Here is a 13,675-nt window from a genome sequence, read left to right on the forward strand (position 1 = left end):
CTTAGCTGTTATGAGGAAATGACTCAAGATGATCAATTTCAGACGTATGTGAGCTTCCTTTACTACTAAACACAGGCGGAACAGTATCTGACAGTAACATTCATGGTTGTCAGGATGTGTTCCCCCTGCTATGATGGACAAATTTAGTGATATCAGTCTGAAAATCACAAAACTTAGTTGTTATGAGGAAATGACTCAAGATTATGAATTTCAGAGGTGTGTGAGCTTCCTTTGTTACTAAACAAAGGGGAAACAGTATCTGATAGTAACATTCTTGGTTGTCAGGATGTGTTCCCCCTGCTATCGTGGACAAATTAATGGATATCAGTCTGCAAATCACAGGACTTAGCTGTTATGAGGAAATGACTCAAGATGATCAATTTCAGACGTATGTGAGCTTCCTTTACTACTAAACACAGGCGGAACAGTATCTGACAGTAACATTCATGGTTGTCAGGATGCGTTCCCCCTGATATGATGGACACATTTAGTGATATCCGTCTGAAAATCACAAGACTTAGCTGGTCTGAGAAAAGAAGTCAAGATTATCAATTTCAGAGGTGTGTGAGCTTCCTTTGTTACTAAACAAAGGGGGAACAGTATCTGACAGTAACATTCTTGGTCATCAGGATGCGTTCCCCCTGCTATCATGGACAAATTAATGGATATCAGTCTGCAAATCACAGGACTCAAATGCTGTGAGGAAACAAGTCATCAATATGAATTTGACGGGTGTGTGAGCTTCCTTTGTTACTAAACACAGGGGGAACAGTATCTGACAGTAACATTCTTGGTTGTCAGGATGCGTTCCACCTACTATGATGGACAAATTTAGTGATATCAGTCTGAAAATCACAAGACTTAGCTGTTATGAGGAAAGAAGTCAAGATTATCAATTTCAGAGGTGTGTGAGCTTCCTTTACTACTAGACACAGGGGGAACAGTATCTGACAGTAACATTCTTGGTCATCACAATGCGTTCCCCCTGCTAACTCTGCCAGGGTCACGAAAATATGAGGATGAAAATGGATTTCAACTTGTGTTTTACAAGAACAGAGTTTCTTAATCATACTTTCTTTGGCATCTCTTTGGAACACTGACTGGCTGAGTGGTTGTAGAAAAGGTCTGGTGTTACAAAGGTTCTTGGTTCAATCCCCCAATTCAGCCAGATGAACTCTCACAAGGCCAAAGACAAGTGTGACCACACACAAGCTGCACTGCCTCCAGGTACTAATTCCTTATTTTCATGAAATGTTAAGTGTAACATGAGGGGTGCAAGAACAAAATGTGCAAGAGATAAACCCCTATGTGACTAACCAGAAGTATAGCTCAATAGGGTGAGTGACAGGTAAAGTACCTAAACATGTGGTTGTTGGTTCAATCCCCACTCAGGGATAAAGATCTTCTTGGTTGCTCTACCTGTAATGTTTCATTACAAAGTATTGATATTGGCTCCAACCAAATACAGAGTACATATATCTAAGTATAAGAGTGCATATAAAGTATAAGAGTACATATATAAGTATCACAGCAGTCTACAACAGTATGTAGACACCGAGTGTCATTTGAAAATTTTGCATTTTACCCCGATAGGAAGGCGGTGGTTTTGTGTATTAATAATGACAGAACATAATAAGCAACAAACATGCGATGGCAAGAGACTTCCAACATTTTTAAAAAGTTGTGCACACCTTCATTCATCAGTAAAATTTCAGCTGAGCAGGACTTTTTGCTGCATAACCCCCTGCATACAGACCTGCGGAACATCGGGGGAGGACAAGGCCCCCCCCCTTACCCACCCATGTGGGACACAGTTTTTTTGCTCCAGTTACTGATGGAGGAGAGGGATCGAACCAGCCACCTCACGTCCGCAGACGTATCTGAGATCTGTGTTGACGAAGCCGTCACTCCACCAGGTCCCCTTCACACTCACAGATCTTCTCTAAGCGCTTTTAAACTTCTCCTCTGAGTCATCACTTTCTAAATTCACTGACAGAGTCGGGATCGAACCCACAACCTTAAAACTTCAATGTAGCTGTTCAACACAGTGAGCTACAAGATCAGATCATGTTAAACTGTCTTCATGTCAGGTTTTCAGTCTTCTGCAGTAAGGCTGAGTTTAAGAAGAAAAAATCTGTGACAGAGTGAGGATTGAACCCAACACCTCAAAGTTTCAATGTTGTGAACCAGTGAACAGTGAACCACAAGGTCAGATGGTCAAAAAAGGTTTTCACCAGAGCTTTTCTGCCTTCAGCAGTGTGTCTGACACACAAAACTTGTCTGTCACTGTGCAACACAGTGAGCTACAGATTCACACTGACACAATGTTTTCAACTCTTCAACCCACAACAAGTTTAAACAGCTGCCAAACAGACTGAGCTACTGGACAAGGACAATCATTACTCAAGATATTGGCTTTGATAAATCTCCATGTAGCTCTGTCTTGAACTTAAAAACCTTTGAGTGGCAATTTAATACAGTGAGTTTCAAGGGTCTAAATCATTGCTCAAGTCAGGATTGAACCCACAACTTTAAAAGCTTGGTGTTGCAGTCAAATACAGTGAGCTAAAGTTCTGGACTGATGATTGGATCAGAGTTGAACCCACAACTTCAACAAAGTCAGAAAGTCACCACAAGGGTGGGTAACACCCCACTCCACACAAACTGCTTGCAGTGCAGACACCTGTTTGAACAACCAGGACCAGAATGTCTGTAACACCTGGTAGCCAGGCTGTGAGGTGGCTTGTTTCAGTGAAGCCACACCGCTGTCTCCTGCTCGTTTATGGACTCTACAGGTGCAACTGTTTGTGCTCTCTACTAAAACATTTAACTGATTTAGCATCACAGTGTCAAAATCAACCTGTTCCAAGGATGGTATCCTTAATTCAAATGACACTCTGAATCCTCTTCCTTTCCTGTGGCATTTTAACCTGTGTGTGTGTACTTAGTATTTGTGTGAAGCAGTCTATAGGGAGCAGTATCAATGCTGTATAAGTCAATGTTAAAGACTGAGAGTTAAGAAGAACATCTTTATTGTGCTGCAGGGATTGAACCAACAACTCTACTGTTGCAAAGAGACAAACATGTGCCGCTCATCCTGCTGAGCTATCTCTCTGGAGGGAACCTGTTATGTGTATGTCAAACACATTTTACAGCCTTTATTTGACACTTAATGAAAAGAGTTTGTGTTGTAATACTAACGCACTTTGGGGAGTTTCAGTGTTAGTGAAGGTTGTTGAATCTTCAGTTGAGAAGCTAACTCTGAAAATGGGAGTCAGGATTGAACCCACAACCTTAAAACTTGAGACTGACTGTGCAACACAGTGAGCTACAGATTGACACTGACACAATGTTTTCATGTGATGTTTTCAGTCCTCAGTGGTGCGGCTGGATTGACGCCACAGCTTCAACAAAGTCAAAAAGTGAGCAAACAGTTCAAGCTACTGGAGCGGGTCCCTAAAAAGGTGTTTTAACAGAGCATCTAAACACCTGTTATTCACTTTAAAAAAAAAAAAAAAAAAAAGCCAATAGTGTGAATTGAACCTACAATCTTAAAGCTTGAGTGCAGTGGTCTAACACAATGAGCCACAGAATAAAACTGCTGTTAAGAGGTTCAGCCAAAGGTTTTCAATTTTAATCAAGACAGCTGCTCAAGCCAGGATTGAAGTGACAATCTTAAAAGTTTAATGGCACTGTTGAACACAGTGCACCACTGGCTCAGATGGTATAAAGATGATGTCATGAAATGTTTTCAATCTTCAGTGGTGTCTGACTTTTAAGAGGTCTGAGTGATTGAGGATTGAACCAACAACTTCAAAACCTTTAAATAGCCACCAAACAGACTGAGCTACTGGACCAGAACAGTTGGATCTCAAGATATTGGCATTTCAACCATCCACCACTACAAAATGATATGTTTTCACTATGCAGGCAGAATTAACAATACAATCCTTTAAATGGGATATTTTGACCCTGTTAAGCTGTCAGTGTGACGCTAAATCAATCAATACTTTTCAATTAAAGTCACTTTGGTTCTTGTCTGAGTATGAATGATATTTAGGAACACAAAAAGTTGATATTCAATCTTCAAGGAGTGTTTCTGTACCCTTGATGTTATACTTAACATTTCATTAACAGACATTTTCTTCTCCATTTACACTTAGCCTAGTGTAGTAAAACTATTAGAAAAAAAGAAAGACAGGACACAAATATTTATTTCCTTTTTCATCTATTTATTTAACGACAGACTAAAAACACTGTTAATGTTGGATTAGGGGGCATTCTCTACAAGTGTATAAAAGGAAAACAGGAGCATCAGAACAATTAAAAAACACTTTGAAACAACATGACCAGTCTTTTATTAGTGCAACTGTGTTCATAAAAGCCCAGCAGCGCCCTCTGCAGTTTGCAAAGAGAAGTGAAAAAGCTTACAGCACCTGGTATTCCCAGGCGGTCTCCCATCCAAGTACTAACCAGGCCCGACCCTGCTTAGCTTCCGAGATCAGACGAGATCGGGCGTGTTCAGGGTGGTATGGCCGTAAGCGAGAGAAACACTCACACACACACTATTTATACATGATGTAACGTCATGTATTCTTCTATTTATGTGTGTGCTGATTGTATGTGTGGCCTGTAGATTGTCTAGATAAAACACATCTTACTAGAAGACTAAATGAGGCTGTAACAGCTGTAACAGCGCGCTCCTCTCCATGTCTCAGCTGCTTATCTGTACACATTATTATATAACACACAGTCTTTATCATTCTTGTTAATGTTATCAGTGCAATTAGAGGTTCCTGCTCAGAAAATACACTGATGTCTTTATCTACATAAACCCACACAGATGTTTAGGATGCTGGTGATCGACATCTATAAAAGGCCTGTTTGTCAGACTGTCCTTCGCTTACGGCCATACCACCCTGAACACGCCCGATCTCGTCTGATCTCGGAAGCTAAGCAGGGTCGGGCCTGGTTAGTACTTGGATGGGAGACCGCCTGGGAATACCAGGTGCTGTAAGCTTTTTCCACTTCTCTTTGCAAACTGCAGAGGACGCTGCTGCTTCTTTTATGGGAGACAGGACTTAAATAAACGGCTAGATAAAAGGCTTGAAGACCGATGAAAGCAGTCTATGACACTTTTGTTAAGCTTAAAAACAAAGCAGCTCACCACTGGAGGAACAATGTTCACAGGAATTCTGGTAAATGTAAGAACAACAACAACAGTATAGTATGTGCAGCAATGTTTATTTATTACCACAAAATAATTACAAAAGTTAGGCATAAAGCTGGCTCACAATTTACAAGGAATCTTACAAAGTCAGAATAAATACCATGTAAATAAGCAGTTTTGACAAGCTTTGATCGCACTTTTCCCTCCAACAATAGTGGTGTAAGAAAGTGAAGCGTATTCAAGTTTTCAGTGAGTCTGAATAACAACCTCAGATGAAGTGATGGATGGATCAAAACACAAACAAGGCAGAAATGAGCTGATGTTTGGCAAATGAGAACTTGAGGGCCTCTTTCAATGAGGTCATCTATGCTTAAAAGACAAAACAGCCCTTAATCTCACTCACTCATCCCTCATCAGTAGTACATGTGGTGTAATTTCATTTTATAAAAACCTGGTGACGTCAAACATTCACACAAAATATATAAAACCGACATGATGAACAGTCCTGATACTGAAACCACAAACTATTTCCTCATGTGCAGGAAAGCCTTCTGTTGCTGACAGTCAGACATCTGGCTCGTATTTGGAGAAATGGCTTGTTGCTCAGGTCATGTTTTCCTGGAGAGGAGAGAAGGACAGCCGGTGAGAGGTCATTGAAAACCAGTTAATTGGACTGGTTAATACATACAGTACATCTGTGGTGCCTACATATAATGTAAACGGCTCATTCAGGTGTGAGTATTAGAAAGACATTTGTTGAGAATTGGTATTGTTGACATGTCTTGACTCTAGCTTTTTTAATTGTTGGGATGTGCAAGTATATTTTTAAAAGGATTATAGGTGTAAACACTTGCCATTTTTGTGTTCTTGTGTGTTAGAATGCAAGAACGTATATTTTTGTTGTTTCGCCAGTAGTGTTATTGCAAATGTGCTGCTAAGATGTAGAGGAATCTGCAAATAAGTTTGTATCGAAACAAATTTTTGACTGTGTGCAACATGGGTAGCAACATTTTTAACTAATCATTATTGTGCACATCACGACAACACACCATGGCAGATTTGCTCGTAATAACAAATTGTTTGACAACAATGAAGACAGAAAATGAATACACCAAAGTGTAATGAATCACTGCTGCCTTTAATTTTTTTTAATCATTTCATCAGTTCTGACACAACTATTAAACAAATGTTTTGTTCCAGCTTTTTAGATGTGACCATTTTCTGGTTTCTCTTAGGCTTTTATTTTGGTAAACATCTTTCAGTTGTGGACTTGTTGTGGACAAAACAAGATATTTAATGTCACCTTAGGCTTTGGGAAACAGATCAATATTTTTAACCATTTTATAAACCAAACAACTAATCGATTAATCGAGAAAATAATGGTTAGTTGCAACCCTAAAATGTTTCATGACTAGGTGCAGTACCTGTGTACAGCAGCTCCTCTCCTCTGCTCAGTCTTCCTTCTTATTGTCAATGAGCTCCTGCGTCTGCTGGGCCAGCCTCCTCCTCTCAGCCTGCTGCTTCTTCAGGGCCTCCTCTGCTTTCTTACTCTGGTAGATCTTCACCCCGGCGAACGCCAAACACAGCAGCAGTGTCTTCAGGCCCAGGATGTACAAGAGGACGGGGACATTGTCCAAAGCCTGAGAACAGACAAAGACCAAGAGCCGCAAAGTTCAGAAACTTCTCCAGCGACTGCAGGACACAGCTTTTTGTCCTGGTCAGCTTTTTGTTACTTGTCAGTAGCACATGAAAGAAAGCAAGAGAAAGCTCTGGAACAGTCCGGCATCCTGGTGAAGATGTGTCTTACCCCCTCCCCTAATTCCCCCCAGGAGGTCTCAGCTGTCTGGATGGGAGGTGGGAGTTAATTTTGTCACAGAGTAAGGAGGAGGGGATGATGTGTGTGTGAAAGAGAGAAGCAGCTGCACACCATGTGCTTTCTAGGGCTTTAGCTGTATGGCAGTCATGCACACACAGTTTCACCTGTCCAAATTTCAGTCAAAAATCTGATAATTTTAACATTCCTATACAAAACAAAAACTCCACACAATAAATTTCAAGACATGTTTTTCCCACCACAGAGCACTCTTTAATTCGGCATACATGCAATCTATCAGGTGGCATTTATTTCAATAAATGTGTAGCTGTTAAAACAGCTTTAGGTGTCATTCTCATCTAGTTTCCAGGTTTAACGTTAGTTTTAATGCATTTCAAAGCCGAAGTGTCGCACCTGTTTTATTTAGCCACTAAATGACTGTATGGCAACGCCTGACAATACAAGACAGCTCACAACATGCAAAGACAGCGTGACAGGAAGTAGTTTTACTGTAACACTGCTGTTTTACTCTGGAAATAAATATTAAGTTTGTCGCAGTTGTGACAGATAATGGATAACTGCTACAATAACGTTAGCATGACGCTAGTGACAGTTGAGTGAGACAACCTAACCTTTTATGAAGAAAAGAAAAACGAAAACTGAACAACACGTATACTGTAATAACAAAAAATAAACTTGATGTTTATGAAAGAGTATATTGCATTTTGTTTACCTTCCAGTTGATCATTTTTGCGTCTTTACTGCTTAAGTTTCGTCACTGTGGCAGCGATACAGCTTTTAAGTACTGCTTTGAAGAAGGCGGGACTTGAAGTGACAGGCCAATCGAAATACAGTCTCTGTCGAACGTCATCTGTTACGTAACCACGTCTCAACGTCTCTTTATACGGCTGTGGTCTCAATATGAATTCACTACTCAAATTAATTACTAGTTTCAATAAACAATAATCATAATTTATGAAGAGATTAAGATAATAATAATAATTATTATTATTATGATAAGTGATGATAAATAAAGTCTCTTCTTTGCAATAATATTCAATATTGCAAGAAAGATCATCTCTATTCAGGGTCAATTTTGGCTCCTACATTTCCGGCCCCTAATTGTAAGACAATAAAGCTGACAGTTACTTCAGATATATACACAAAAGAGCCAAAAACATATAATGCATAATTTGTTTAAAAGTTAATAATTCATTTTTGGAGAGTTTATTATATTGTTCTTTTGTAACACTTTTTCGTCCAATCAACCTTTAATGAACATTAACAAAAGCTCAGAACGGTGGGTAATAAACCCTTTAAAAAATTTGTTTGGTTGGTTTAATTGTGAGAAAGTCCAACATGTAAAATAATGTTTCTCACATTTAAGTGAATGAAACCTAAACCTTTTCTATTCTTAAAGTGTAGAGGACTAAGAAAAGGGTGTGAAGCTGACTCAGTCACTGGGGTATTTGTAGGTGGTGGGGATGACAGCCAGAACAGTAGGGATTGAAGAAGTGGTTTTAACTATGATGAGATTGTTTCTGTGTGGACTGTGAATACATTTTGGTTTTGCACAGTGCCTTTCAGTAATCGTAACAGGAATAAATTAATTTGTGAGGGAAACAAAACCAGCTCCAGCAGGACCCGCATTGTCTAGAACAGGACTATGAAATACACCGCCAGGATGCTGAGCAGGGTCTTGCTGAGGAGACCATCAGTTAAAACTAAAAGCAACAAAGATATTTGCAAATCAGTTTTCCTGTTCCTTTCCTGCTAAAATGCAGCCCATCATATTTGAGTAAGTCCCACTCAGTCCAGAATGAATCAAAGTGACTAATAAAACCAAGTCCAGTTGCAGCAGAGACGTTTTGCATCCACAGGTGCAGACTAAAAAGACAGCTACAACGTTCAAAGCTTTTCGTCATAGTGGGAGTGGGACCAGACAGGACACACCTCCTCCCCAGGCTTTCAACTATGGAGGCTAGAGACTCAAGTTCATAATGAAGCTCAATAAAATCAATTGTCTTGCCTCCAGAGAGACAGGATGCAATAGCACCAGGAAACTTTACGAATTTGATGATAGAGTCTCCAACAACTAAAATCTCACACCGCTCAGTTTCAGGGTTGCCTTTGTAAACTGAAAGCTTTGATCCGATATTATGGCCGATCAATAACAAGCTAGCTGAGTGCAGGTGAGCTGAGTTGTCGATTACCTGATTTGATGCTTGTGTGGGGGGAGGCCCTGGGATAAGACCTCATTATGTTATCTTTTCCATGTTTTGACGCAGGTCTTCCTGCATGAAGAGGTTTACTTCAACTGATGTGAGGTCTGGCCTCTCACCGCACATCAACTGGAACAGCTGCATATTGATACAGCAAGGTCCTGGTCCACTATGTCTGTTATCAGCTTTTCAGCCGTGTAATATTTATTTGCCGCTAGGGCGTGTTGGTTATAGGTGAAGACCAGGTCCCCAAGCTTCCCCTTAAACACTCCAAGGGAGCTCTGAATATCCAACATCAGTAATCTGCAAGAAAATATAAAGGGAAAATATTTTGTCTAATTTCGTTAAATTATATAATACTAAATATATATAATTATTACATACTATGCAATAATTATTATAAGAGCCCACAGTAAAGCATTCACTGTATTACATTATTCACAAGTAAGATGGGAGTTTAACTTACCTATAAAATTCCCTCCTTGGGCCACCATGGTCATCAGCCTTTTCAGACACAAATTCAATGTTGGGAACTTTATGCCAGTCACCATCTACCATTGAGCCAACTTGCCATTGTCCATGTTTGACATATACATCTGCATTTAGTCATTTTGTCATTTCAGGTCTGCAATTGCTCTCTTGACCACCAGCAGTACTTATCCCACTCTTTTGGCTGATATTCACCAGATACTTCACACGCCTGCACATGCTTCTCATTATCTATTTGCCTCTCTAAATATCATGAAATGGTCCACATACACTTGCCATTTCTGCAACTGTTTCTAGTTCTGTTTGTCTGCATGAGCAAATGTCATCCCTTGAACTCCATTGTTTGTCTTGAATGCTAACCAGTTGCTGTTTGAGAGTATTGTAAAGTAAGAGATTGTTTAAATCTACAACTGGTCAGCTGAGTCTGCTCCTGGGTGTAAGTTGTTTAAGAAATGATAACTTAAATGTATTTATTATTTAGTATCACAATTGCAATTAAAAAGTGCAAATTGTTCCTTGTTACATCCTGGTACCTTTTTCAGCTTTGCAGCAGTTTCTCCAAGTGAATCCATCGGTAGTGTCCTCTTTTCAGATGTATATATTACCTGTATTAAACATAAAAAAACCCCAAAGATTATTGTGCATGTAAGTATACGCTTGTCCACCATATTGACTTTTATTTTATTAGCTTTTATACTACTACTGCTATAGCTGCTGCTGTATGTGGTCTTAAACAAGAACATCTTCCACATTTAACGACTTTGGCATCAAGGTGCAAGATGAAGAGTTTACAAAGCTGAACATAAACTCAAAAAAACAACCACTTGATCTTTTACTGTATGGTATATTGTATGTAACATATCAATATGTGCTCCCAGTTGCTGAAAAAGCAATACTTACAACCAGGAACCAGTGATGGTGTTCATTTACGACAGCAACAGCATTTTTTGTAATGTGTGGGGTCCCACTGAAATATATAATATAAAAGCAGTAATGACTTTAAAGTGTAAGTATGGTGTTTAGAAGACACTAGCTGCTGTAGCCCATAGCCATTTAACAATTAATTATTAAAATTAAAAATGTTATGTGGTCGTTAAAGGGTTTGACTTCAAGAACGTGTGTTCGCTATGATTGGATCAGGAGAATCAGAGTAGAGTAGGGCGGGTCATAATACATCCATGGTCATCCTGGGGAAAAAATATCCTATGGCGTATGACGGCCATACGCCAGCCATTTTTGTCACTTATCCAGCTCTTATATACATCCATGCATGTGGTCTTCAATTAGCAAGGGAAAATTTTAAAATGGAAATTACACCAAACCAAAAAAACGAGCCATTTTCCCCCACTTTGCTCCACTTGATTTTCAGTGTTCACGGACATAAGAAAAAATCGGTAAATGGGCCCATTGTCTTGTTATTGGTTTCAAAAACTGATTATACTTTTGTACCCAGACCTCCTTCATGCTGATGAATGTAACAAACTTTGCAATCCTGAGAGTAAAACAACAGGCACATTCAGGCAAACGAGGTAAGGCACATTATGTCTGACAAATTAGCAATTAAATCACAAAACAACTGCAAGCAGAGAGAGAGATAGTGAGTAGGGGTGTATTTGACCCACATACCGTGCTTTCTAAGTCGTTCAGTGCGTCTATTTTTCACAAAAACTCCAGAAATGCACACTAGATGCCGACGTCAGAGGTTAAATTACATGCACACAGCTGATAACATTAACACTGCAGAACTTGGTCCCGGTTGTTTTATACACGCTGAAGTTGGCTTCCGATTCGTAGCTCAGCTTCTTATTGGACTTTTCCGGTCCACCTTAAATAAAAGTGGCATAGTGCCTGTAGAGGGCGTTGTTGAGTAATATTTAAGGTAATTCATGAACTGAAAAACGTATCAAATAAGGGGGAAGATGAAATGAGAATGAATCATAGAATGAAATGGTCTTTAATTGATTTACAATCCTAAATTTCATCATTTTAACTGTAGCATTTTTTCTTATTGGCCTCACTCATGGTAAGCTGATTTTCAGTCTTATTGCTATTTCTGCTTATTTGCTGTGGTCCTACCTGCTCAGTATTAAAAAGTGTCAGGAAACCAATACTCCAATATGACAGGGGACATCACAGTGTATCATAATCCTGACTTTTATTCATTTTTACTAGAGCATTTTTCCCTTATTGACCTTTTTTTTTTAGTGAAAATGCAAAAAAGAGATATCTCGCTGCTTTTTTTCACGTCTAGACCACATTGGACTAGGTCAAGATCAAAAACTACTATGACTGGTCAAATCTGGACTAGATTATCCCAGAGAGGCTAAAGATTATCTAAAACACAGTTTCAGATCTGTGAAAGCATTATCCTATTTGTGAAAGCTGAAAAGGGGTGATTTCACTGCTTTTTTCACATCTAGACCACTTCGGACCAGGTTTCGATCAAAAACCACTGTTCATAGACCTGAAAAATTTCGACTAGATTATCACAGAGAGGCTAAAGACTTTTTAAAACAGTTTCATATTTGTGAAACCTTTATTCTATTTGTGAAAACTGAAAAAAGAGAGATTTCATCGATATTTCTCCATCCAGACCACATTGTTCCTAGACCAATAAGAAAAAAATGCTACAGTTAAAATTACCAAAATTTAGGATTGTATATCAATTAAAGACCATTTCATTATATGATTCATTCTCATTTCATTTTCCCCCTATTTTCAGCTCATAAATTACCTTGAAAAATGACTCAACAACGCCATCTGCAGGCGTTATGCCACTTTTAAGGTGGTTTCCAGTCAGATGCTACGAATCGGAACCCAACTTCAGTGTCATTTGATGTGTTTTCGCCTACGCAATTTTTTAATGAAATTACTGGTATGTTTACACAGCTTGCTAACAATGATTTATAATCGTGCAAATCCGTCTCAGACATCTTATTCCCTTTGTTCTCGTTATATGAAATAAATACCTATCCGGCGCTTCTCACACATGCGTAGTCACGGTGGCCGAGAGGTTAAGGCGTTGGACTCGAAATCCAATGGGGTTTCCCCGCACAGGTTCGAATCCTGTTCGTGACGATGTTTCATTTATGCCATCTTTTTGAATTTTTTTTCATCCAAAGTCATTTATATTTTTTACCATTCACAATTTCTTAGCTTTTATTGTAATCCATTTGCTCCCCCATCGTGTATATCACATTTAAATTTACAAGCAAGCTCTAACAACCCCAAAGACAAATACTGTAACACTTTATTTTAGTGAGACAATAAATATATATATACAAATTTAGTAATTTGCAGAGTGGTTGGTGCAAATTGGTACAAATTATTAGAAAAAACAGAAAAAGGTGTTTCATTGGTTTAGTTCTTTTTTTTACTTCCTGTTTGACAACCTTGCTTAGTTGTCATTTGGTGCACCGAGGTTGCTGCTCATGTCCTTCCTGAGCTTCACATAGCTGAGCCCGCTGTGTGTAAATGTACTTGAAACATACTTTGCAATATTTCAGTGCATTTATACATCATTTTTTCACTTGGGTGAACTGCTTTGCATCAAGTCTCAAAAGGAAAACTCAGTATTTTTAGTAAATGGCCCCATGCCAACGATGGTGTTTTTGTTCTAACCATGTAACAGTCTAACAAACGCTCACATTCCTCACTCATTACTTAAAATTAATTTTATTACAGTTATATTAATTACAGTTGTCATGATCACAGGTCCCATATTTCCACAGGTTATAGAAAATAAAAAAAACATGTAATTTCGGAAAATGAAAATACTGCAAAAAAGGAACAACTGGATGCTTGTATGTGTTTTTACATTAAATTAACTTCTTCTGCAACTAAACCCGACCATCTGAGGAGTCAAAGTTTAGTCAGAGTAAAGCCTCATACTTTGTTGTCTGATTAGAATAAAATTGTCATTGTGGACAAAATAAAATATACAATCAAGGCTTTTTGCTTGCACCCACATACATACAGTGT

The 13,675-nt window shown here is 38.9% G+C and overlaps 2 protein-coding genes, 1 long non-coding RNA gene and 3 other non-coding genes across 6 annotated transcripts in view; 2 read left to right on the forward strand and 4 right to left on the reverse strand.

Moving 5' to 3' along the window:
• The window catches only part of LOC121891932 (nectin-2-like), a 933,424-nt gene that overhangs the window by 463,155 nt on the left and 456,594 nt on the right, over positions 1–13,675 (reverse strand). The gene's annotated exons all lie outside the window — the stretch shown is intronic.
• On the reverse strand, positions 4,425–4,543 carry LOC121892654. Its single transcript, XR_006094625.1, has one exon. It is a non-coding gene; the product is annotated as a 5S ribosomal RNA (ribosomal RNA).
• On the forward strand, positions 4,902–5,020 carry LOC121892666. Its single transcript, XR_006094636.1, has one exon. It is a non-coding gene; the product is annotated as a 5S ribosomal RNA (ribosomal RNA).
• LOC121891975 (small integral membrane protein 11A-like) lies at positions 5,226–7,823 on the reverse strand. Its single transcript, XM_042404707.1, has 3 exons — positions 7,717–7,823; positions 6,595–6,810; positions 5,226–5,788 (listed from the first exon to the last, which is right to left on the reverse strand). The coding sequence occupies exons 1-2, from the start codon at positions 7,729–7,731 to the stop codon at positions 6,622–6,624; spliced, it is 204 nt and encodes a 67-aa protein (XP_042260641.1). The 5' UTR covers positions 7,732–7,823; the 3' UTR covers positions 5,226–5,788; positions 6,595–6,621.
• LOC121891980 lies at positions 10,212–11,483 on the reverse strand. The gene is made up of 3 exons (XR_006094245.1): positions 11,321–11,483; positions 10,595–10,661; positions 10,212–10,299 (listed from the first exon to the last, which is right to left on the reverse strand). It is a non-coding gene; the product is annotated as an uncharacterized LOC121891980 (long non-coding RNA).
• On the forward strand, positions 12,691–12,772 carry trnas-cga. Its single transcript has one exon. It is a non-coding gene; the product is annotated as a tRNA-Ser (tRNA).

Source organism: Thunnus maccoyii, chromosome 24, assembly GCF_910596095.1.
Source record: "Thunnus maccoyii chromosome 24, fThuMac1.1, whole genome shotgun sequence".
Taxonomy (NCBI): Eukaryota; Metazoa; Chordata; class Actinopteri; order Scombriformes; family Scombridae; genus Thunnus; species Thunnus maccoyii.